Here is a 26,783-nt window from a genome sequence, read left to right as displayed (position 1 = left end):
CCCTCAGATCTGTCACTAGGCACCCCAGGGCTCTAGGGGCGGGACCTGATAGGGACTCTGTGACCTCAGCTGGGTCAAGGTCTGGGTGTAACCTGAGGCCTCCACTCAGCCACACCTGGTCCATGGCTGGGTGCAAGAGCTGCCCTCCATCAGCTGCGGAGGAGGGAGGGCCTTCTCTGGCTTCCTCGGCTTTCGAGTGCACATGTCCTGACCTAGGCATTTCAGGCTGGACTTAGACATACTTCAGGACTCAGTATTTGCTCTCCGATTGGCTTGGCGATCTATTGTTTATCCTGGGAAGGGCCAGGTCTTGGCACAGGAGCCTGAAGCATTGCCAGTGTTTTATTTTTAGAGACAGGAAAATGTCTGCTTTTTGGCAGCTGCTCTTTTTCTGGCACACATCAGGGATGGTGTAAAAAAGTTCAAGTGAGAGATTCCAAGCCCTAAATTCATGGCCTATGACCTAGGCATTCTCTCGCAGAACCAGCACCATGAGCCTCTCAACAGGCGCCTTTGGGGAACCTAGGATCTGTCATTAGAAGGCCTCCTGGGCAGAATAGTGGCCTCCCTGACACACCCTGGTGGCGAGAGTCCTGTCTAGTTCATAAACCTCAGAGCCTGAACATCTCGTGAGTTCCTTTTGAACGCATCAGCCCATCTGAACTATTATAGTTCTTCCCTCCATTCATCTCCTTCTCTACCAGTCCATAATCTAGTTCAACTTGGTAGCAGAGTTAAAAGAAAAAAAGAAGTCTGCTAAATATCATGTTCATCAATCCTTCTTAAACCCAGTGATGTTGTCATCATAATGATTGTAGAAGCCAGCCAGTGTCCGTGGCAAGAAATATCTTACTAGACTCAGAGATCACATTTCCAAGTTTTATTGGAATTAATATTTGTCCTAACATAGCCCTCTTAAAACATTTTTGTAGGTCCTGTGATTCTGGCTACTGGAAATTTATGGGAAAGCACTTTGTAAACTATAGTGACATATTATGCAAAGGTAAAATGGAATAGAAATAAACATAAATAATTATCAGTATCTTTTCTCCCCAACCTTTGGAAAAAGATTACTTTCTAATTACAAAAATAAAACATGAATGCATTCTCCTTTACTGCTTATAGCCCATGATTACCTTTTGGATTCATTTTTCTTCCTGCTGGAGCACATCTTTGGTGGATTTTCTTTTGCTTTTCCTCCCTTCTCCATCAGAGTGGGTAATATATTTTTCTAAGGGCTGGTGTGTCTGAGAAGGTATTTTGCTCTCTCTCTCTCTGCATGTTAGCTTGGCTTGTTATAGAACTCTAAGTTCAAATAGATTTTTCCTGAACATTTCTAAGCTATTCCATTATTTTCTTCAGACTGCTTTGGTTGATGAGCAGTACCCTTTTGATCTGACTCTCACTCCTTCGTAGGTAATCCTCTGTATCCTCTTGTACCTTTTACGATTGTGTTTTTCACCTCGATGCTCTGGAGTTTCGTTTTGATAGCGCTATGTATGAATTTATTTTTAAAATTTATCCTGCTTGGTAATGATAGGCTCTTTCAATCTGAGTGTTGAGGTTCTAAGATATGGGGCAGAAACCAGAAAGGGTAAATTCATCTATATAGTAAAGTGCTGAGGAACAGAGGAAAGAAACTGTGCGGCCTGAGTGTTGGGAGGAATTTTAAGGGATTAATAGAGACAGCAAGAGAATAAGACTTGGAGAGATTCATTGTTAGTTGGTTCCTGCTGGAGCACATCCTTGTAGAGAAAAATGTGTAAAGAAGATTTTAAATATACTCCCAGCAGGACTCAGTGGCTTATGCCTATAATCCCAGCACTTTGGGAGGCCTAGGCAGGTGGATCACCTGAGGTCAGGAGTTCGAGACTAGCCTGACCAATATGGTGAAACCCCGTCTCTATTAAAAATACAAAAATTACTCAGGCATGGTGGCGGGCGCCTGTAATCCCAGCTATTCAGGAGGCTGAGGCAGGAGGATTGCTTGAACCTGGGAGGTGGAGGTTGCAGTAAGCTGAGATTGCACCACTGCACTTCAGCCTGGGCAACAGAGCGAGACTCTATCTGGAAAAAAAAAAAAAAAATATATATATATATATATATACACACACACACACACATATACACACACACACACACACGTGTGTGTGTATATATATATATATATATACACACACACTCCCCTCTGGTGTTTTACGAAGAAACTAAGACTCAAATTGTTGTTAATTATATTTTTTTCTGTGGGACTGTTGGATCTGTGATTTGATACTAAACCAGAAGACTGAACCATAAGACTACTTTGAATTAATATGAATTACATAATCAATTATTATTTTGAGATAGGGTCTTGCTCTGTCACTCCAGCTGGAGTGCAGTGGTATGATCGCAGCTCACTGCCACCTTTGTCTCCTGGGCTTAAGTGATCCTCCCACCTCAGCCTCCCGAGTAGCTGGAACCACAGGTACGCACCACAACACTCAACTAATTTTTTGTATTTTTGGTAGAGATGGGGTTTCACCATGTTGCCCAGAATGATCTCAAACTTTTGGGCTCAAGCAATCTGTCCGCCTTGGCCTCCCAGAGTCCTGGGATTACTGGTGTGAGCCACTGCACCTGGCCAGCAATGAGTTTTTTTTAATGATTAGGCAAATATCCTTTTTTTCATTCTGTCCTTGTCCCTTCCCTCCCCTCACGCTGTCCAGGCTACAGTTTCTTTTCACATAATGAAAGATTCTTTTACAAAATGAAATGGAGTTAGATGCTCTAAAGTCTTGCTGTTTCTCTATAACTCTTTTTCTCTTACTCATTTGTCATCTACCTACCTAACCACTTTGTTTTATGGCTAATAGATTATAAGAAGCATACACAAATACTTTGTCTGCTCATTTAGTAATTAATTTCTCACCAGATGAGTTGTCATGTATAGATTGTAGATTTGGTCAGAAAAGACTGTACAGTGACCAAAGTTATAGCAGGTTAGGACTCTTAGCTTAAGATCCAGAATGCGAAGCTCTGCTTACCTCCCCAGAAGTTGACTACTCCTGACTGAGGAATTCATCCCATAGATTGTCTTGGTCCACCCATAGGAGTTAATGTGTGGCAGAGGGGCAAGATTTGGGAAAGGCTCAAACACAAATTGATATTCAACCAACAATAGCATCTCTGAGCAAATGAAGGCAGGAAATACAAACAAAATCGTATTATGACTTTTCACTCTCTTCTTGAAACATAATCATTGAATTGCCTTTTATTTTATCGTGTGCATGTATTACCTTTTAGAAAGCACTAAAAACAGTTGTTAAACTTTTAAACGTGTAAGGACAATAGAATAATTATTGAGAGTCCAAATTCTCCCAGGAGATTTGAATTACTTGAGAGCTTTTCCCTCTACTTCTAATATCCACACTAAAGTGTTTGATATAACGAGACAGTAAACATATGCAGCGTGTATAATCTGAATTACTCTCCTGACTAAAAGGTAGAGATTGAGTTGCTGCAGCCCAACACCCCTGACAACTACTGAGCTCCTAGTTGTTAGATGCTGCTACTCTTACTAGATTTTGAGATATGCATAGTCTTTGCCTGAGTAAGCGGGGTTGCAGTGTGACCTAGAGGAGAGAGATCTGGGAAAGGCTCAACGTGGAACTGATATTCAACCAGCAATAGCAGCTCTGAGCAAATGAAGGCAGAAGATGCAAACAAATGTAAGTTCAAAGTCTGCTGACATTGGAAGCCAGCCAGGTGAAAACCATTCACGTGGATCTTCAGGGGAGTCGGGCGTTTCTTCGAGTTGCCATCAGCATTTCTTCTTTTCTGGAATATAAAGTTTCCTTCACTTTGTATGTAACTAGGGCTCTATCTGTATCCAGAGAGGGTGAAATGCTTTCCAAATTATAGCTCTCTCTCCCTTTCAGAAAAAAAAAAAAAAAAGTGACAACGTGAGGTTTTCAAAACTGCATTTTACAAAAAAAGAACTATGCATTTACTTTGTAATTTCAAATGACATATTTTCCATTTTTGGTGAATCTATAATTAATTGTGGCTCCTAAATCATCGGGTTTCCTACAGTCCCCTTCATCTTTTCTCCAACCTTTATGTTAAACAGTTAATGCTCTATACATTATATAAATATCCTTCTGAAATTCAGTGCCCAAGGAAAAATCCATTTTTAAAGAGAGGGATTCTGAATAATAACCACCCCTTGTTTTGAAAATATAGGTTTTCATAAAACAGCATTTGTAAAAGCAGATCCACCCCTAGAGAACATGTGACAAATATCTAGCAGATGTCATTACGGCAAAGTACTCCCCTCAAAACCCTTAAATTTTCACTTCTTCTGGATTTCCCGCTTTAATGGAAGAGCCCACCATGGCGACACATGCTCTGCCTCTCAAAGTGTGGTCTGCAAGGCTTTGCCAGATGGTCTCCTTCAGAGTAAATGCTTTCAATATGATAATGTTTATATTTGTGATTCTGGCATGAACTAATAATTTTCTCGTGATAGTTAATAAAAAACAGATTATTTCATTTCTATCTCATAAAACCCGGTACCTTTCCTCCTATTCTATCTGATGAGGGTGATTTTTTTTCCCGTTGGTGAGGTCGCAGTGAGCGTGGGGAGGATTATGGAGCTGCAGCCGTCTCCACGGCTAATGTGGTGTCCAGCCTAGAATTTGAGATCCCCTCCTCCTCACAAAAGTCAGGCTTGCAATGCATCAGAAAAGGATAGTTTGTCAGGGTAACAGAGACCAGGGCTCCAACATAAACAATCTCTTTGAAGCTTCAAGGTTTACCTTTTAGCTGTAATATTCTGGAATTTGGTGGCTGAGTCTGGGGTTCTCTGGCCATATCCATCATGTTTTCTTAGAGGCTGATCACATTCCCTTCTAATCCTTCATTTTTCCAGACTAGAATACTTATTTTATAACCCTTGCCACAGCAGAGGGGTGAGGGGCAGGGCGACTTTTCCTCCCTTGACCTTTTTTTATTTTAAAAGTTTTTTGGACTCTTTGCGTTTCGGAGAAGAGGTACTAAATTTTATCTGTGTAGCCTTCTTTTCCTGTGGATATGTTTGGCTAACAGAAACTGGTTCTGGTGGGCAGCAATAATAGGGATGGTATGAAAATGGATGGCCTACACTTCAAAGGATGACGATAAAAAAAAGATATGGAAAATTGGTTTGGAGTGTGGCTGGAGATTATAATGCCACTAGTTTACTTTTCTTCAAAGGAATGTGAAGTAGGGAGTGGGAAAAGGTTAGATTTCCCTGAGAGAGATGGAAAGATTTGGGGTCTTTTGGTGAGAACTAGGATGCATTAACTTTCTTTTTTCTCTCTCTCTCTCTCTCTTTTTTTTTTTTTTTAAAGACAGAGTCTCACTCTATCACCCAGGCTGGCATGCAGTGCCTCAATCTCAGCTCACTGCAACCTCCACCTCCCAGGTTTAAATGATTCTCCTGCCTAGTCTCCTGAGTAGCTGGGATTACAGGCACCTGCCACCATGCCTGGCTAATTTTTGTTGTTGTTGTTAGTAGAGACTGGGCTTCACCATGTTGGCTAGGGTGGTCTCAAACTCCTGACTTCAAGTCGTTCACCTGCCTCAGCCTCCCAAAGTGCTGAGATTACAGACATGAGCCACCATGCCTGGCTGCATTAACTTTATTTCTTTCAATACTAAACTCAATACAAGGGTAGACTTTTCTCTTTGTTGCCAGCATCTCACCATCTACTCATTCTTTAACCTACTGGAATTTAGCTTCCGCTCCTAACCTGTCATTGAATCTGCATCCTTAAAGATCACCAATGGCCATCAAATTGATGAAGGCTATGAGATTCAGCCTGACTCTACTCATCCTTCTGTACGATTTCACATAAAAGTCTCTCTACCACTGGGTTCTCTAGCAATGTTGTGCTTGTCTCCGACTTCTCTGTTTCTTCTCATTCTCCTGTGTTGACATTAAAATCTCCCTGTGAAAGCCATCTCCTAAGGTTCTGTCATTGGTGCCTTTGTTGTTGCTATTGTTGCTGGTGCTGTTGCTTCCATGGTGTTACCACCCTCTCCACTGTCTTCAAATATCTTTGCTCCAACAAGTCTCATCATGAGATTTCTTCTGAGCTTCGGAATACGTTTTCAGTCTTCTACACAAGAGCATTTTTTTCTAGACAGAAAACTACTGTGGTCCACCTGGTGAGGATGCTAAGAACCAGCACAAGGATATTAAGAGTGGAAAAGACAGGAGAGAGGCAGAAAAATATTTGGCAGATAAACAGAGCTCTTTGATGGATTAACTATCCAAAGAGCAAGAGGAAGAAAAAGAAGTCGGAGAGCAAGAAGGGGACAAGGCTGACTCCAACGTTTATAGCTTAGGTAAGTTGGAGGATAGGTGTACCCTTATTGGAGTAAGAAATACATGGTAAGGGTCAGATTTGAGGGAGAAGATGATGACTTCAGTTTAGGACATTTGGAGCATACCTCATCTCTACCTTTTTTGCCTTTTGAGTCTTCCTTTCTGTCTTAGTCTGTTTTGTGTTGCTGTAACAAAATACCTGAGACTATTTCATTTATAATAAACAGAAATTTATTTGGCTCATGGTTCTGAAGACAGGAAAGTCTAAGATCAAGGGGCCAGCATTCTGTGAAGACTTTCTTGCTGCATCATCCCATGGCAGAAGGTGGGAGGGTAAGAGAACACATGAGAGAGAGAAGGGGAAGTGGGCTCAACTCGTCTTTTTATGAAGATCCTGCTCCTGAGATAACAAAGCCACACCTGTGATAATGGCATTAATCCATTTCTGAGGCCGAAGACCACATGAGCTAATCACCTCTTAAAGGTAAAAGGTACTGTCTCTCAACACAGCTGCATTAGGGATTAATTTTTTTTTTTTTTTTTTTTTTTTTTGAGTCAGAGTCTCGGTCTGTTGCCCAGGCTGGAGTGCAGTGGCATGATCTCGGCTCACTACAAGCTCCACCTCTCAGGTTCACACAATTCTCCTGCCTCAACCTCCTGAGTAGCTGGGACTACAGGCGCCCGCCACCATGCCTGGCTAATTTTTGGGTTTTTTTTTTTTGTATTTTTGTTAGAGACAGGGTTTCACTGTGTTGGCCAGGATGGTCTCAATCTCCTGACCTTGTGATCCGCCAGCCTCAGCCTCCCAAAGTGCTGGGATTACAGGCATGAGCCACTGTGCCTGCCCGGGATTAAGTTTTCAACACATAAGCTTTGGGAGATTCAAACCATAGAACTTTCTTAGTGCTGCTAGAATTATCTTCCTAAAATGCAGGTCTAATTCATGCCATTCGCCTCAAAATTTTTTGTTAGCTCTTACTAACTACAGAGTAGTTTAGGCATTCAGTCTCCTTGACAGGGATTTGAAGCCCTACACAAGCTGTCTTTGTTTGGTTTCATTGTAATCTTCTAGCACAACAGAATCCACCAAGCAATTTCTCACCTTCTTGCCTTTGCTCAAGCTGTTCTCTCAATCTGGAATGCCCTCCCCAATTTTTCTGTCTATGGAAATCCCACTCATTCTTTAGATTGCAGCTTGCATGCTACATCCTCCATAAAGCCTCCTCCCACCACAGTTAGAATCTGTCATTCTTTATTCAATATTTTCACAGCAATTTATGTGTATTTTTCCTTGTATTATAATGCATATGTTCAGATGCTCATTTCTTCTATTGGTTGGTAAACTTAAAGCTGGGAAATGTATCTTACTTATCTCCATTCTTTATCAGCTGCCAACACACGATTTTCCATATATTTGTTGCTCATTAAATAATAAATGAAAAGGAGAGAGAGACATTAATCATGGTTAGCGTGGAAGGGGAATCTTGTGGGGAGAAATGGTTGGTAAGTTAGGCAGGGACTTGCTTTAGAATATGTTCAACTGGGATGGAAACTTTGGGTTGTGAAGAAAAGGGATAGGGAATAATGGTGAGGGTGGCAATGGATTATGGGTAATGTGAAGGGCTCATGTTTAAACACAGGATCCTGTGATACAAAATCATGCATGTGCACATTTAGCTTCTTATCCATAGGCAGATAAACCAAATTGTAAAGTCCTTCAGCAGGAAATTATTACTCTTCCCATTTAACTGTAACCACAACTCTTGAATATTTCACTATTTTTGCTACTATGTCTATTGTCTGATACCATAAAGAGATGGGACCTTAATTAATAGTATGGTGATGATCCATTGCTATGCCCATTTACTTAATTGTAGAAAAGGTGGGCAAGGAGATATTCATTCTGATTAATAACATTCTTTGACTCTTAATTTTTCTTTTCATTTTCATCAATCTGTTTTTATATTAAATACTACAAAGAAAAAATGAAAAATATTGTCTTTTAAAAAAGTATTTATTGTACTGGGTACATAGTAAGTATATATACTTACGGGGTACATGAGATAATTTGATGCAGCATGCAATGCATAACAATCACATCAGGGTAAATGGGGTATCCATCACCCAAGCATGTATCCTTTGTGTTACAAACAATCCAATTATTCTCTTTTAGTTATTATAAAATGTACAATTAGATTATCATTGACTATAAGACACACTGTTGTGCTATCAAATACTAGGTCTTATTTATTCATTCATTTTTTTTTTTGTACCCATTAGCCATTCTCACTTCCCCCTAACCCCCTACAACCCTTCCCAGACTCTGGTAATCATTCTTCTACTCTCCATCTCTATGAGTTCAGTTGTTTTAACTTTTAGATCCCACAAATATGTAACAATATGTCAGATTTGTCTTTCTGTGCCCAACTTATTTCACTTAACATAACAATCTTCAGTTCCTTCTATGCTATTCCAAATGATTGGATCTCATTCTTCTTTATAGCTGAATAGTACTCCATTGTGTATATTTACCACTTTTTCTTTATCCTTTCATCTGTTGTTGGAGTCTTAGGTTGCTTCCAAATCTTGGCTATTGTGAACAGTGCTGTGAGAAACATGGAAGTGCTAATAACTCTTCAATACATTGATTTCTTTTCCTTTGGGTATACACCTAGCAGTTAAATTGCTGGATCATATGGTAGCTCTATTTTTAGTTTTTTGAGGAACCTCCAAACTGTTCTCCATAGTGGTTGTACTAATTTACATTCCCACCAACAGTGTACTGGGGTTCCCTTTTCTCTACATCCTCACCAGCATTTGTTATTGCCTGTCTTTTGGATAAAAGCCATTTTAACTTTAATGATATCTCAGTGTAGTTTCGGCTTGCGTTTCTCTGATGATCAGTGATCACCTTTTCATAAACCTGTTTGCCATTTGTATGTCTTCCTTTGAGAAATATGTATTCAAATCTTTTGCCCACTTCAGAATCAGATTATTAGAAATTTTTTTCTATAGAGTCGTTTGAACTCCTTATATATTCTGATTACTAATCCCTTGTGAGATGGGTAGTTTGCAAATATTTTCTCCCATTCTGTGGGTTATATCCTCACTTTGTTTGTTTCCTTTGGTGTGAAGAAGCTTTTAACTTGATGTGCTCCCATTTGCCCATATTTGCTTTAGTTGCCTGTGCTTGTGGGGTATAACTCAAGAAATCTTTGCCCACTCCAGTGTCTGGGAGAGTTTTCCCAATGTTTTCTTTTAGTTTCATATTTTAAGGTCTTAGATATTAGTCTTAAGATACTAGTCTTTACTCCATTTTTATTTGATTTTTGTATATAGTGAGAAATAAGGGTCTAGTTTTATTCTTCTGCATATGGATATCTAGTTTTCCCAGCACCATTTATTGAAAAGACTATCTTTCCCCCCAAGGTGTGTTCTTGGCACCGTTGTCAAAATGAGCTCACTGTAGATGCCTGGACTTGTTTCTGGGTTCTCTATTTTGTTCTATTGGTCTATAGGTCTGTTTTTATGCCAGCACCATACTGTTTGATTACTACAGGTCTGTAGTATAGTTTGAAGTCACATAGTGTAATTCCTCTAGTTTTGTTCTTTTTGTTCAGGATAGCTTTCACTATTCTGGGTCTTTTGTGGTTCTATATAAATTTTAGGATTCTTTTTTCTATTTCTTTGAAGAATGTTGTTGGTATTTTGATAAGGATTGCATTGAATCTGTACATTGCTCTGGGTAGTATGGACATTTTAACAATATTGATTCTGGCAATCCACAAACATGGAATATTTTTCTTTTTTGTGTCCTCTTCAATTTCTTGCATCAATGTTTTATAATTTTCATTGTAGAGATCTTTCACTTCTTTGATTAATTTCTAGGTATCTTATTTTATTTGCAGCTATTGTAAATGGGATTCCTTTTTAAATTTCTTTTTCAGACTGTTTGCTGTTGGCATATAGAAATGCTACGGATTTTTGTACGTTGATTTTGTATCCTGCAGCTTTACTGAATTTATCAGTTCTAATAGTTTTTTGGTGGAGTCTTTAGGTTTTTTAAAATATAAGGTCCCCAGCACTTTGGGAGGCCGAGACGGGCGGATCACAAGGTCAGGAGATCGAGACCACGGTGAAACCCTGTCTCTACTAAAAATACAAAAAATTAGCCAGGTGCTGTGGTGGGCACCTGTAGTCCCAGCTACTCAGGATGCTGAGGCAGGAGAATGGCGTGAACCCAGGAGATGGAGCTTGCAGTGAGCCGAGATTGTGCCACTGCACTCCAGCCTGGGGGATAGAGCGAGACTCCATCTCTCTCTCTCTCTCTCTCTCTCTCTATCTATCTATCTATATATATGTGTGTGTGTGTGTGTGTGTGTGTATGATCATATCATCTGCAAACAAAGATAATTTAACTTCTTTCTTTCCAATTTGGATGCCCTTTCTTTCTCTTGTCTGATTGCTCTAGCTATGGCTTCCAGTACTATGTTGAGTACTGAAAATGTGAAAGTAGGCATCTTTTTTGTGTTTCATATCTTAGAGGAAAAGCTTTCAGTTTTTCCCCATTCAATATGATAGTAGCTGTGGATCTGTCGTATATGGCTCTAATTATGTTGAGGTATATTCCATCCGTGCCCAGTTTTTTGAGAGTTTTTTTTTATGATGAAGTGATGTTGAATTTTAACAATGCTTTTTCAGCATTAATCAAAATGATCATATGGTTTTTGTCTTCCATTCTATTGATACGATATATTATGTTGATTGGTTTGCATGTGTTGAACCATGTGTACATTCCTGGGATAAATCCCACTTGGTAATGATGAATAATCCTTTTAATGTGTCATTAAATTCAGTTTGCTAGTATTTTGTTGAAGATTTTTTCATCAATATCAGGGACATTGATCTTTAGTCTCCCTCCCTCCCTCCCCTCCCCCCTCCCTCCCTCCCCTCCCTCCCTCCCTCCCTCCCCTCCCTCCCTCCCTCCCTCCCTCCTTCCTTCCTTCCTTCCTTCCTTCCTTCCTTCCTTCCTTCCTTCCTTCCTTCCTTCCTTCCCTTCCATTCTCTCTCCCTCCCTTCTTCTTTTTCTTTCTTTCATGTCTTTGTCTGGTTTTGGTATCAGGGTAATACTGACCTCATAGAATGAATTTGGAAGTATCCCCTTCTCTCTGTTTCAGAATAGTTTGAGTAGGATTGGTATTAGTTCTTAAATGTTTGGTAGAATTCAGCAGTGCAGCCATCATGTCTCAGGCTTTTCTTTACTATGGGACTTTTTATTACAACTTTGATCTCGTTACATTTTACTAGTCAAATAACAGTCAAGTTATTGGTTCAAGTAATTGTTCAGGAATTGGGTTTCTTCATGGTTCAATCTTGATAGGTTGTATGTGTCTAGAACTTTATTCATTTTTTCTAGATTTTCAAATTTGCAGGTGTCTAGTTGCTCATAATAGCAACTAATGATCCTTTGAAGTTCTGCAGTATTAGTACTAATGTTGCCTTTTTCATCTCTGCTTTTATTTATTTGGATCACCTCTCTTTTTTTCTTAGCTAGTCTGGTTAAAGGTTTGTCAAATTTGTTTAACTTTTCAAAAAAACAACTTTTAATTTCATTGATCTTTCGTATTGTTTTCTTCATTTCAATTTCATGTATTTCTGCTCTAATCTTTATTATGTATTTTCTTCTTCAAATTTTGAGTTTAGTTTGCTTTTGCTTTTGTAGTTCTTGAGTATACATCATTTGGTTATTTACTTGAAGTTTTTCTTCTTTTTTGAAGTAGGCACTTATAGTTATAAACTTCCCTGCTCTTGTGTATCCGATAGGTTTTGGTTTGATGTGTTCCAATTATCATTTGTTTCAAGACATTTTTCAATGTTCTTCTTAATTTCTTCATTGACCCACTGATCATTCAAAAGTATATCGTTCAATTCCTATGTATATGTATAGTTTCCAAAATTCCTCTTGTTACTGATTTCTAGTTTTATTCCAATGTGTTTAGAGGAGATGCTTGATTTTATTTAAATTTTTAAGTGTTTTAAGGCTTGTTTCATGAACTAACATACAGTCTATCCTTTAGAATGATTCATGTACTGAGGAGAAGAATGTGTTTTCTATAGCCATTGGATATAATGTCCTGTAAATATCTATTAGGTCCATTTGGTCAATAGTGCAGATTAAGTTCGATGTTTAGTTGTTAATTTTCTATCCGGAAGATACGTCCAACACTGAAGGTGGGATGTTGAAGTCTCCAGCTATTATTGTATTGGGGTGCATGTCTCTCTTTAGCTTTAATAATATTTGCATTATGTTCTTGTATGCTCCAATGTTTTGTGTGTGTGTGTTTGTGTGTGTGTGTGTGTATATATATATATACACATATATATATTTCAAATTGTTATATCCTCTTGCTGAATTGGCCCCTTTATCATTACATAGTGATCCTCTTTGTCTCTTCTTATAATTTTTGAAAACTATTTTGTCTGACATAATTATAATTACTACTGCTCTTTTTTGGTTTTCATTAGCATGAAATATCTTTTTCCACCCTTTAATTTCAGTCTATGCTTGTCTTTACAGGTGAACTGTATTTCTTGTAGGCAACAGATCATTGGGTCTTGTTTTTTTGTTTGTTGTTTGTTTTAAATCTATTCAGCCACTCTGTGTCTTTTAATCCAAAAGCTTAGTCCATTTACATTCAATGTTATCATAGATAAGTAAGGATTTATTCCTGCCATTTTGTTATTTGTTTTCTGGTTGTTTGTAGTCTTCCTTCTTTTTTTTCATTCCTGTCTTCATTTTAGTGAAGGTGATCTTTCACTGGTGATATGATTTAGTTTCTTCCTTTTTTGTGTGTGTGTATCTGTTGTATGTTTTTGGTTTGAAGTTACCACGAGATTTGATTATCTCCCATTATTTTGAACTGGTAACAGCTTAACACTGTTAGCCTAAAAAATCAAACAAGCAAATGGAAAACTAATAAAGACTCTACACCTTAACTTCATCTCCCACTTTTTAACTTTTTGTTGTTTCTATTTATCTTATATACTATCTATGTCTTGAAAAGTTGTCGTACTTATTATTTTTGATTGGTTCATCTTTTAGTCTTTCTATTTAAGATGAGACTAGTTTACACACCAGTTACAGAGTTATAATATGCTGTTTTTTTTCTGTGTATTTACATTACCAGTGAGTTTTGTACCTTCAGATGATTTTTTTTATTGCTCATTAACATCCTTTTTTTCTTTCCCTTTGGCATTTCTTTTTTTAAAATAATTTTATTTTTATTTTTGACTTTGCATTAATATTTGATCTCTAATAACAAAGTTATCTGAAACATGGGCAAGTGTTATGATGATATACTGCTTTTGGGGGGGTTCACGTATTTTTTTATTATACTTTATGTTCTAGGGTACATGTGCACAACACACAGGTTTGTTACATATGTATACATGTGCCATGTTGGGGTGCTGCACCCATTAAGTCGCCATTTACATTAGGTATACATCCTAATGCTATCCCTCCCTGCTCCCCCAACCCCACAATAGGCCCTGGTGTGTGATGTTCCCCTTCCTGTGTCCAAGTGATCTCATTGTTCAGTTCCCACCTACGAGTGAGAACATGCAGTGTTTGGTTTTCTGTTCTTGCTATAGTTTGCTGAGAATGATGGTTTCCAGCTGCATCCATATCCCTACAAAGGACATGAACTCATCCTTTTTTATGGCTGCATAGTATTCCATGGTGTATATGTGCCACATTTTCTTAATCCAGTCTATCACTGATGGACATTTGGGTTGCTTCCAAGTCTTTGCTATTGTGAATAGTGCCACAGTAAACATACGTGTGCATGTGTCTTTATAGCAGAATGATTTATAATCCTTTGGGTATATGCCCAGTAATGGGATGACTGGGTCAAATGGCATTTCTAGTTCTAGATCCTTGAGGAATTGTTGCACTGTTTTCCACAATGGTTGAACTAGTTTACAGTCCCACCGACAGTGTAAAAGTGTTCCTATTTCTCCACATCCTCTCCAGCAGCTGTTGTTTCCTGACTGTTTAATGATCGTCATTCTAACTGGTGTGAGATGGTATCTCATTGTGTTTTTGATTCGCATTTCTCTGTGGCTACTGATGATGAGCATTTTTTCATGTGCCTGATGGCTGCATAAATGTCTTCTTTTGAGAAGTGTCTGTTCATATCCTTTGCCCATTTTTTGATGGGGTTGTTTGTTTTTTTCTTGTAAATTTGTTTGAGTTCTTTGTAGGTTCTGGATATTAGCCTTTTGTCAGATGAGTAGATTGCAAAAATTTTCTCCCATTCTCTAGGTTGCCTGTTCACTCTGATAGTTTATTTAGCTGTGCAGAAGCTCTTTAGTTTAATTAGATCCCATTTGTCAATTTTGGCTTTTGTTGCCATTGCTTTTGGTGTTTTAGACATGAAGTCCTTGGCCATGCCTATGTCCTGAATGGTATTGCCTAGGTTTTCTTCTAGGGTTTTTATGGTTTTAGTTCTAACATTTAAGCCTCTAATCCATCTTGAATTGATTTTTGTATAAGGTGTAAGGAAGGGATCCAGTTTCAGCTTTCTACTTATGGCTAGCCAGTTTTCCTACCACCATTTGTTAAGTAGGGAATCCTTTCCCCATTTCTTGTTTTTGTCAGGTTTGTCAAAACCTGATCAGATGGTTGTAGATGTGTGGTATTATTTCTGAAGGCTCTGTTCTGTTCCATTGCTCTATATCTCTGTTTTAGTACCAGGACCATGCTGTTTTGGTTACTGTAGCCTTGTAGTATAGTTTGAAGTCAGGTAGCATGATGCCTTGGGCTTTGTTCTTTTGGCTTAGAATTGTCTTGGAAATATGTGCTCTTTTTTGGTTCCATATGAACTTTAAAGTAGTTTTTTCCAATTCTGTGAAGAAAGTCATTGGTAGCTTAATAGGGATGGCATTGAATCTATAAATTACCTTGGGCAGTGTGGCCATTTTCATGATATTGATTCTTCCTATCCATGAGCATGGTATGTTCTTCCATTTGTTTGTGTCCTCTTTTATTTCCTTGAGCAGTGGTTTGTAGTTCTCCTTGAAGAGGTCCTTCACATCCCTTGTAAGTTGGATTCCTAGGTATTTTATTCTCTTTGAAGCTATTGTGAATGGGAGTTCACTCATGATTTGGCTCTCTGTTTGTCTATTATTAGTGTATAAGAATGCTTATGATTTTTGCACATTGATTTTGTATCCTGATACTTTGCTGAAGTTGCTTATCAGCTTAAGGAGATTTTGGGCTGAGATGATGGAGTTTTCTAAATATACAATCATGTCATCTGCAAACAGGGACAATTTGACTTCCTCTTTTCCTAATTGAATACCTTTTATTTCTTTCTCTGCCTGATTACCCTGGCCAGAACTTCCAACACTATGTTGAATAGGAGTGGTGAGAGAGGGCATCCCTGTCTTGTGCCAGTTTTCAAAGGGAATGCTTCCAGTCTTTTCCCATTCAGTATGATATTGGCTGGGGGTTTGTCATAAATAGCCCTTATTATTTTGAGATATGTTCCATCAATACCAAATTTATTGAGAGTTTTTAACATGAAGGGCTGTTGAATTTTGTCAAAGGCTTTTTCTGCATCTGCTGAGATAATCATGTGGTTTTTGTCTTTGGTTGTGTTTATATGCTGATTTACATTTATTGATTTGCATATATTGAACCAGCCTTGCATCCCAGGGATGAAGCCGACTTCATCATGGTGGATATGCTTTTTGATATGCTGCTGGATTCGGTTTGCCAGTATTTTATTGAGGATTTTTGATTGATGTTCATCAGGGATATTGGTCTAAAATTCCTTTTTTTTGTTGTGTCTCTGCCAGGCTTTGGTATCAGGATGATATTGGCCTCATAAAATGAGTTAGGGAGGATTCCCTCTTTTACTATTGATTGGAATAATTTCAGAAGGAATGGTACCAGCTCCTCCTTGTACCTCTGGTAGAATTTGGCTGTGAATCCGTCTGGTCCTGGACTTTTTTTGGTTGGTAGGCTATTAATTATTGCCTCAATTTCAGAACCTGCTATTGGTCTTTTCAGGGATTCAACTTCTTCCTGGTTTAGTCTTGGGAGAGTGTATGTGTCCAGGAATTTGTCCATTTCTTCTAGGTTTTCTAATTGATTTGCGTGGTGTTTATAGTATTCTCTGATGGTAGTTTGTATTTCTGTGGGGTCGGTGGTAATATACCCTTTATCATTTTTTATTGTGTCTATTTGATTCTTCTCTCTTTTCTTCTTTATTAGTCTTGCTAGCAGTCTATCAGTTTTGTTGATCTTTTAAAAAAAACAGCTCCTGGATTCATTGATTTTTTGAAGGGTTTTTTTATATCTCTATCTCCTTCAGTTCTGCTCTGATCTTAGATATTTCTTGCCTTCTGCTAGCTTTTGAATGTGTTTGCTCTTGCTTCTCTAGTTCTTTTAATTGTGATGTTAGGGTGTCAATTTTAGATCTTTCCTGCTTTCTCTTGTGGGCATTTAGTGCTATAAATTTCCCTCTACACACTGCTTTAAATGTGTCCCAGAGATTCTGGTACATTGTATCTTTGTTCTCATTGGTTTCAAAGAACATCTTTATTTCTGCCTTCATTTTGTTATGTACCCAGTAGTCACTCAGGAGCAGGTTGTTCAGTTTCCATGTAGTTGAGCAGTTTTGAGTGAGTTTCTTAATCCTAAGTTCTAGTTTGATTGCACTATGGTCTGAGAGACAGTTTGTTGTAATTTCTGTTCTTTCACATTTGCTGAGGAGTGCTTTACTTCCAACTGTGTGGTCACTTTTGCAATAAGTGGAATGTGGTGCTGAGAAGAATGCATATTCTGTTGGTTTGGAGTGGAGAGTTCTGTAGATGTGTGTCTATTAGGTCTGCTTGGTGCAGAGTTGAGTTCAATTCCTGGATATCCTTGTTAACTTTCTGTCTCAAAAGTGGGCAAAGGATATGAACAGACATTTCTCAAAAGAAGATATTTATACAGCCAACAGACACATGAAAAAATGCTCATCAGCACATGCGATCAGAGAAATGCAACTCAAAACCACAATGAGATACATCTCACACCAGTTAGAATGGCGATCATTAAAAAGTCAGGAAACAACAGCTGCTGGAGAGGATGTGGAGAAATAGGAACACTTTTACACTGTCGGTGGGACTGTACACTAGTTCAACCATTGTGGAAAACAGTGCGACAATTCCTCAAGGATCTAGAACTAGAAATGCCATTTGACCCAGTCATCCCATTACTGGGCATATACCCAAAGGATTATAAATCATTCGCTATAAAGACACATGCACACATATGTTTATTGTGGCGCTATTCACAATAGCAAAGACTTGGAAGCAACCCAAATGTCCATCAGTGATAGACTGGATTAAGAAAATGTGGCACATATACACCATGGAATACTATGCAACCATAAAAAAGTATGAGTTCATGTCCTTTGTAGGGACATGGATGTAGCTGGGAACCATCATTCTCAGCAAACTATTGCAAGAACAGAAAACCAAGCACCGCATGTTCTCACTCGTAGGTGGGAATTGAACATTGAGATCACTTGGACACAGGAAGGAGAGCATCACACACCGGGGCCTATTGTGGGGTCGGGGGAGCAGGGAGGGATAGCATTAGGATATATACCTAATGTAAATGGTGACTTAATGGGTGCAGCACACCAACATGGCACATGTATACATATGTAACAGACCTGCATGTTGTGCACATGTACCCTAGATCTTAAAGTATAATAATAAAAAAAAGTAAGTTATGCAAAAACAGAAAAAAAACATCTTTCTGTCTCGTTGATCTGTCTAATGTTGACGGTGGGGTGTTAAAGTCTCCCATTATTATTGTGTGGGAGTCTAAGTCTCTTTGTAAGTCTCTAAGGACTTGCTTTAAGAATCTGGGTGCTCCTGTATTGGGTGCATATATATTTAGGATAGTTTACTCTTCTTGTTGAATTGATCCCTTTACCAATAAGTAGTGGCCTTCTTTGTCTCTTTTGATCTTTGTTGGTTTAAAGTCTGTTTTATCAGAGACTACGATTGCAACCCCTGCCTTTTGTTGTTTTCCATTTGCTTGGTAGACCTTCCTCCAGCCCTTTATTTTGAGCCTATGTGTGTCTCTGCATGTGAGATGGGTCTCCTGAATATGGCAGACTGATGGGTCTTGACTCTTTATCCAATTTGCCAGTCTATGTCTTTTAATTGGACCATTTAGTCCATTTACATTTGAGGTTAATATTGTTATGTGTGAACTTGATCCTGTCATTATGATGTTGGCTGGTAATTTTGCTTGTTAGTTGATGCAGTTTCTTCCTAGCATCGATGGTCTGTACATTTTGGCATGTTTTTGCAATGGCTGGTACTGGTTGTTCCTTTCCATGTTTAGTGCTTCCTTCAGGATCTCTTCTAGGGCAGGCCTGGTGGTGACAAAATCTCACAGCATTTGCTTGTCTATAAACGATTTTATTTCTCCTTCACTTATGAAACTCAGTTTGGCTGGATATGGAATTCTGAGTTGAAAATTCTTTTCTTTGAGAATGTTGAATATTGGCCCCCACTGTCTTCTGGCTTGCAGAGTTTCTGCAGAGAGATCTGTTGTTAGTCTGATGGGCTTTCCTTTGTTGGTAACCCGACCTTTCTCTCTGGCTGCCCTTAACATTTTTTCTTTCATTTCAACTTTAGTGGATCTGACAATGATGTGTCTCGGAGTTGCTCTTCTCAAGGAGTATCTTTGTGGAATTCTCTGTATTTCCTGAATTTGAATGTTGGCCTGCCTTGCTAGGTTGGGGAAGTTCTCCTGGCTAATATCCTGCAGAGTGTTTTCCAACTTGGTTCTATTCTCCCCATCACTTTCAGGTACACCAATCAGACGTAGATTTGGTCTTTTCACACAGTCTCATATTTCTTGGAGGCTTTGTTCATTTCTTTTTACTCTTTTTTCTCTAAACTTCTCTTCTTGCTTCATTTCATTCATTTGATCTTCAATCACTGATACCCTTTCTTCCAGTTGATCGAGTCGGTTACTGAAGCTTGTGCATTTGTCACGTAGTTCTCATATCATGGTTTTCAGCTCTATCAGGTCCTTTAAGGACTTCTCTACATTGGTTATTCTAGTTACCCATTGTCAAATCTTTTTCAAGGTTTTTAGCTTATTTGCAATGGGTTCGAACTTCCTCCTTTAGCTCAGAGAAGTTTGATCGTCTGAAGCCTTCTTCTCTCAGCTCATCAAAGTCATTCTCCATCCAGCTTTGTTCCATTGCTGGCAAGGAGTTGCATTCCTTTGGTGGGAGAGGCGCTCTGATTTTTAGAATTTTCAGTTTTTCTGCACTGCTTTTTCCCCATCTTTGTGGTTTTATCTATCTTTGGTCTTTGATGATGGTGATGTACAGGTGAGGTTTTGTTGTGGATGTCCTTTCTGTTTGTTAGTTTTCCTTCTAACAGTTAGGACCCTCAGCTGCAGGTCTGTTGGAGTTTGCTTGAGGTGCACTCCAGACCTGTTTGCCTGGGTATTAGTAGCAGAGGCTGCAGAAGAGTGAATATTGCTAAGCAGCAATTGTTGCTGCCTGGTCGTTCCTCTGGAAGCTTCGTCTCAGAGGGGTACCTGGCCATGTGAGGTGTGAGGTGTCAGTCTGCCCCTAGTTGGAGGTGTCTCCCAGTTAGGTTACTTGGGGGTCAGGAACCCACTTGAGCAGGCAGTCTGTCTGTTCTCAGATCTCAAACTCTGTGCTGGGAGAACCACTACTCTCTTCAAAGCTGTCAGACAGGGACATTTAAATCTGCAGAGGTTTCTGCTGCCTTTTGTTTGGCTATGCCCTGTCCCCAGAGGTGGAGTCTACAGAGGCAGTCAGGCCTCCTTGAGCTGCAGCGGGCTCCACCCAGTTCGAGCTTCCCAGCTGCTTTGTTTACCTACTCAAGCCTCAGCAATGGCGGGCGCCCCTCCCCCAGCCTCACTGCCACCTTGTAGTTAGATCTCAGACTGCTGTGCTAGCAATGAGGGAGGCTCTGTGGGCGTGGGACCCTCCGAGCCAGCCATAGGATATAATCTCCTGGTGTGCCATTTGCTAAGACCCTTGGTAAAGCACAGTATTAGGATGGGAGTGACCCAATTTTCCAGGTGTTGTGTGTCATGGTTTCCTTTGGCTAGGAAAGGGCATTCCCTTCCCCCTTGCCCCGGGTGAGGCGATGCCTCGCCCTGCTTCGGCTCTCACTTGGTGGCCTGCACCCACTGTCCTGCACCCACTGTCCGATGTGCCCCAGTGAGATGAACCCGGTACCTCAGTTGGAAATGCAGAAATCACCCATCTTCTGTGTTGTTCACTCTGTGAGCTGGAGGCTGGAGCTGTTCCTATTCCGCCATCTTGGAACTTCCCCCTCAATGGATGTCTTGTGTTTCTTATAGGACAGTTCCATTGTTGATGAAGTCCCTCAGTTTTTGTTTGGGAAAAATCTTTATTTTTTTCTCCTTCATGTTTGAAGGATATTTTCACCAGATACACTATTCTAGGGCAAAAGTTTTTTTTGTTTTTTTTTTTTCCTTTAGCTCTTTAAATATGTCATGCCACTCTCCCCTGGGCTGTAAGGTTTCCACTGAAAAGTCTGCTGCCAAACACATTGGAACTCCATTGTATATTACTTGTTTCTTTTCTCTTGCTGCTTTTAGGATCCCTTCTTTATCTTTGACCTTTGAGAGTTTGATTATTAAATGCTTTGAAGTAGCCTTCTTTGGATTAAATTCACCTGGTGTTCTATAACATTCTTGTACTTGAATGTTGGTATCTTTCTCTAGGTTTGGGAAGTTTTGTGTTATTTTCCCTTTGAATAAACTTTCTACCCCTATCTATTTCTCTACCTCTTCTTTAAGACCAATAACTCTTAGATTTGCCATTTTGAGACTTTTTTCTAGATCTTGTAGGAATGTTTAATTCTTTTTAATTATCTTTTGTTTTGTTTCCTCTGTGTATTTTCAAATACCCTGTCTTCAAGGTCAGTAATTCCTTCTGCTTGATCAATTCTGCTATTAAGAGATTCTGGTGCATTCTTCAGTGTGTCAGTCACATTTTTCAGGTCCAGAATTTCTGCTTGATTCTTTTTATTTCCATCTCTTTGCTAAATTTGTCTGACAGAATTCTGATTTCACTCTCTGTGTTATCTTGAATTTTTTTGAGTTTCTTCAAAACAGCTCTTTTGAATTCTTTGCCTTCAAGGTCACTTATTTCTGTTTCTCCAGGATTGATCTTGGTGCCTTATTTAGTTCATTTGGTGTGGTCATGTTTTCCTGAATGGTCTTGATGCTTGTGGATGTTCAACAATGTCTAGGCATTGAAGAGTTAGGTATTTATTTTAGTCTTTGTACCCTGGGCTTGTTTGTACCTATCCTTCTTGGAAAGTCTTTCCAGTTATTCGAAAGGACTTGAGTGTTTTGATCTAATTTGTTTCTGCATTAGGCGACACTGCAAGCCCAATAATGCTATGGTTCTTGTAGGTTGTAGAGGTACTGCCTTGGTGATCTTGAATATGATCCAGAAGAATTCTCTGGATTACCAGGTAAATACTCTTGTCTTCTTCCCTTACTTTCTCCCAAACAGAGTCTCTGTGTGTGTTCCGAGCTTTCTGGAACTGGGGATAGAGTGACATAAGCAACCCGTCGCACTACCACTGGGACTACACTGGGTCAGACCTGAAGCCAGCACAGCACTGGGTCCTGCCAAAGGCCTACTGTAACTACTGCCTGGCTCTACTTATGTACTTATGTTTGCTCAGGGCCCTAGGACTGTACAGTCATCATAATGAAGCTAGCCAGGCTTAATGTCCTTCCTTTCAGGTCAGTGAGTTCCCCCAGGACCCAGGCAGGTCCAGAGATGCTCTTCAAGAGTCAGGGCCTGGAGTCAAAAACTTTAGAAATCTACCTCATGCTCTGCTCTACTGTGGCTAAGCGGGTGCTCAATCTACAAGACAAAAGTCCTTCCCACTTTTCCTTTCCCATTGCACAGGCAGGGGTACTTCTCCCCATAGCCACCATCACAACCATGTGTCCACAATATGGTGGGTACTGCCAGGTGACTGCCGATGTTCCCTTAAGGCCCAAAGGCTCTTCAGTCAGCTTGTGGTGAATGCTGCCTGGCCTGGGACTCACCTGTCAGGGCAGTGGGCTCCCCTTTGGCCCAAGGCAGGTCCAGAAATGCTGTCCATGAGCCGATATCTGGAATCAGGAACCTTGAGAGCCTGCTTGGTGCTCTACCCCACCATAGTCAAGCTGGTACCTAAGGTTCAAGACAAAGTCCGCTTTATTTTTCCCTCTGCTTATCTCAAGCAGAGGGAATCTTTCACAGTAGGCACCACAGCTCAGAATGTTCTGGGTCTTATCTGAAGCCAGCATATCTCACCCAAAGTTCTTGATGTACTACCTGGGTATCACTGCTGGTTATGCAGGACCCAAGGGATCTTTAGTCAGCAGGTGATGAATGTTGCCAGGAGTAGCTCCTTCTCTTTAAGGCAGAAACTTGTTGCTGGCCTAGGATGTGTCTAAAAACATCCGTGAGCTAGGGCCTGGAATCGGGGCCTTACGACTCTGCCCAGTGCCCTGTGCTACTGTGTCTGAACTGTTATCCAAATTATAAGACAAAGCCCTCATTTCTTTTCCCCTTTCTCTGCTCAAGTGGAAGGAAGGGGTCCGTTTCGGAGCTGTAAGCTGTACTGCCTGGGGTTGGTGGAAGAGTGGCGTGGGCACTCCCTTAGCTGCCCTGGCCGGTGTCTCAGTAGGTCATATACCCTCTAAGTTCACTGGCTTCATGTCCAGCACAGCACTAAGACTTGTCATTCTTGTGGCCTAAGCTGCCTTTTGAGTTTATTTAGGACTCCAGAGTGCTTTAGCCCACAGTGGTGGGTCTTGCCTGAATTCAAGTTCTGACAACTTGGATAGGCAATTCCCCTCTGGCTAGGGCTGTTCTAAATGCTGCCAGCATGAGTGGGCATCAGCTGAGTTCAGCCTAGGTTTGTTTTCCACTGTAAGAAGGCAGCACTGAGGTCAACGCAGGGTCCCACAATCACTGTGCTCTCCCTCCCCCAAGTACATAGATCCTGCGTGCCATGTGGCCACTGCTGGGGGTTGGCGGAGGGATGGTGTTCGCAATTTAAGACTGTCTTTTCTACCCTCTTCAGTGCCTTTTTCAGTAATATGAAGTTAAAACCAGGTGCTGTGATTGCTCACTTGATTTTTGGTCCTTATGAAGGTTTTGTGTGTGTGTGTGTGTGTGTGTGTATGTGTATGTAGATAGTTGTTAAATTTGGTGTTTCTGGTGGGGGAAAAAGAGGACGATTGGTGAATGCTTCTATTCGACCAGCTTGCTCCACCCTTGAAAAATATTGTCTTTTAATATGAATCCTAGAATAATAAAATTGAGGACTTTCCTTCTGGGTGGTCCCACACATCCATATTTATTATGTTTCTATCTTCATTATGTATGTACCTATGCATTCTTTATATACACATTCTGTGTATCCATGTGGCCATCCTATCCATCAGTCCATCTTTATCCCAATCTTCCATTAGTAATACAACTGCTAGTTGTGTGTCAAAGACGGTAAGAAACAGAGAAAACCCCTATACTGAATATTTTAATTTTTAATTATCTGTTATGTGTGCAGCTACTCCTTATCCAGTCCCATGTTCCTGGGGGAGTTATACGCACAAAGGAGATGCCAGACAAATGTAATCTTTTTATTCCTAGTTGGAGTAGGGCTCACAACTCCTTTCATGGTGAGTTCGGACCTAGGAGAGCCGCTGGGATGCCTTTTGCTTGGGCTTGAGGCTGCCTGCAGAGGCCTGGGTGGTAACTTGCCCCTCTCAGCCCTGTTTTGGCTCTCATGTGGCTTTCCTAGGTCAAGGAGGCTATGGTGGAAGGCAGCACACAACCCTCTCCAGTGGCTTCTCCCTAAAAAGTCCTAGAAGAGCTACATCCCGTCAGAGAAATAAAAAAAAACCACCCTCAATAAGGGAGGACTATAAAGAGACCCTGCTACATGAATGAGAAGCCTTTGCCTGCCTCTTAATGTGCCAACTCCGCCATTTCTTAGCATCAGGACGCAACGCTGTTCTTGGCTCTGCCCAAGACCATCAGTCTTTCTCAGGAGTAGGGGGCCAGGAGAAGTGCTTTGAGCTAACCCAGCAGGATGGGTGGGTAACCAACATTGACCTAGAGGCTAAAGACATGGCAACATTCACACCAAATATGATCATTGTATTGGATACCACTTGTTCCTTACCTCACAGACTCACCTTATTCTACCTTTTGCTGTAGCAACCAGCTCAGGTCAGATGTCATTGAAAGGATCTCCTCTCAGCTTCACCAATTAGCTCTTGCTTCCTGCCCAGGGCTTCTTTGTCACCTCAATATTTAGTGTATTCTTTCATTATGCTAAAACTCAATAAAATGTTTCATTTTACTTTCTATAAGAAACCATTTACTCTTCTACAGAAAACATCTGAAAAGTGGTTGTCAGAGCTCAGTGGTCACAGTGGCACTGGTGACTTTGAGGAGGCCGGTAGCAATTGGGATGGGAAATGGAGGGAGAAAGTTGGAGAGATGAAAGTGGGCAGGGCAAAGCCTCTCCATCTGGCAAACCCCTAACTCATCGAAGCAGATCAAACAGTTCAGTAAAATATGTTTAAGCCACCCTCAAGATGACTGCAGGCAATCCAAGCATGGAGATTTGGCTTTAACCAGATGAGGAAAACTGTAAGCCGGGTGCGGTGGCTCATGCCTGTAATCCCAGCACTTTGGGAGGCTGAGGCAGGAGTATCACTTGAGGTCAGGAGTTCAAGACTGGCCTGGCCAACATGGTGAAACTGTGTGTCTACTAAAAAATATAAAAATTAACTGGGTATGGTGGCATGCACCTGTAATCCCAGCTACTCAGGAGGCTGAGGCAGGAGAATTGCTTGAACCTGGGAGTTGGAGGTTGCAGTGAGCCGAGATCATGCCACTGTACTCCAGCCTGGGCAACAGAATTGAGACTCTGTCTCAAAAACAAACAAACAAACAAACAAACAAAAAACAGATAAACTTTAGATCTCCCTACCTGTGAAGTGAGCAGAACAGAAAAATATTTTTAGTCATTTTTTTCCCTTCACTGAGCCTGTTGTGGCTTGAAAATGTTGAGGTGCTATTTTTGCTGTAACTGCCTTACAAGGATTCTGCCTTGCAACCATCTCTCTTTCAAAAGGCTGACTTTTTCTTGTTTACAGCAAGTTGTAGAATCGTAGTTGATTATATGTTATATTAGAGTGGGAAGGGGCCTTCGAGATCATTCAGTTCAGTGGTTCTTTTCAGAAGATGCTTAATGGTATGTCATAATCACACCCCTAGTTTGTGTCTGAGCCAGGTTTGTAACTCAGGTGGTCTGACTCCAAGTAATCCAAATTTTCTCACTATACAGGGTGAAAAACCACCTGTAGGGAACTGTGTAAGGGGAAATGATTTTGAAGTGTGAATTGAAGTAGATTCTCTGCTCCGGGTTTAGAATTCTACTGAAAACCAAGAACGAATGAACTAATACTTAGCTGTGCGAGAAAGGAATTCCAGGGGGATACAGCAATTGGTTTTTCTTTTCCCTTTTGCACCTCCTATTAATGTGAGCAGGATCTGCATTTTCCTGTTTTACAGATTCAACTACAAAGAACGAATTATGAACGGAAGCTCTACTACTTCATAAAGAAGAAGAGGCCTTGATTAATAAATAACCTGACACCCTTCAGATGTTGCACAGGGAAAAACGGAGTGCCCCAATTTCTGGGAGTCACTGTACTTCACTTACCCTGGGGCCTGTTTTACAGGCATTTGCCTGCTTAGTTAATTGTAGTTATTCCCAAAATAAACCCCATTTTGTGTGGGACTCTTCTATTCTGAGGGAATGATGTAAGCAAGAATATTGGCTGGAGTATCTTGAATATCTGTGATGGATGGCTCCTCAGAATGAATCCTAAATCTCCAAGGGACCCCTTTTATCTTGTGATTTTGCTCACAGGTTCTAAGCTGCTGCTGGGAAGGGTTCCAGTTCTATATTCTCTGTCTTCTGGAAGTACTGATGAAATCACTCAGCTGCTATCCGCTTCCATCTCTCACTAAGCACCTCTTGGCTCTCCTTCGTCCCCACAGACTGAAAGCATGGAGGTGACTAATGAGATGTGTCTTCCCCTTCAAATTGTTCACAAGTCCCACATGACCTTTGGCAGGCAGGGGTTCTACCGTGGTGCTTCTGACTGTGGATAAGGGGAAACTACGTGCTCACCACGGCTTGCTATTTCTCCTTGCTCCCGTGACCAGTGCGGCAGCTCTGTTAAATGGTCAGGCACGGTTTGTTGGTGGCTCCCAAACAATCCATCAGCAGTGGACGCATTATAGAAAAC

General features: G+C 40.4%; 1 protein-coding gene across 2 annotated transcripts in view; it reads left to right on the top strand.

Moving 5' to 3' along the window:
* C5H4orf51 (chromosome 5 C4orf51 homolog) overlaps window positions 1-26,783 on the top strand; it is a 75,036-nt gene extending 48,253 nt beyond the window's left edge. For both annotated transcript variants that reach the window (XM_050791791.1, XM_050791790.1), the window contains one exon: window positions 26,041-26,783. In XM_050791791.1, coding sequence (XP_050647748.1) covers window positions 26,041-26,106 — 66 coding nt within the window. In that variant the 3' untranslated portion in view covers window positions 26,107-26,783. The remainder of the gene's footprint in view (window positions 1-26,040) is intronic.

Source organism: Macaca thibetana, chromosome 5 (genome assembly GCF_024542745.1).
Source record: "Macaca thibetana thibetana isolate TM-01 chromosome 5, ASM2454274v1, whole genome shotgun sequence".
Classification (NCBI taxonomy): Eukaryota; Metazoa; Chordata; class Mammalia; order Primates; family Cercopithecidae; genus Macaca; species Macaca thibetana.
This window is presented reverse-complemented; position numbering and strand designations above follow the sequence as displayed.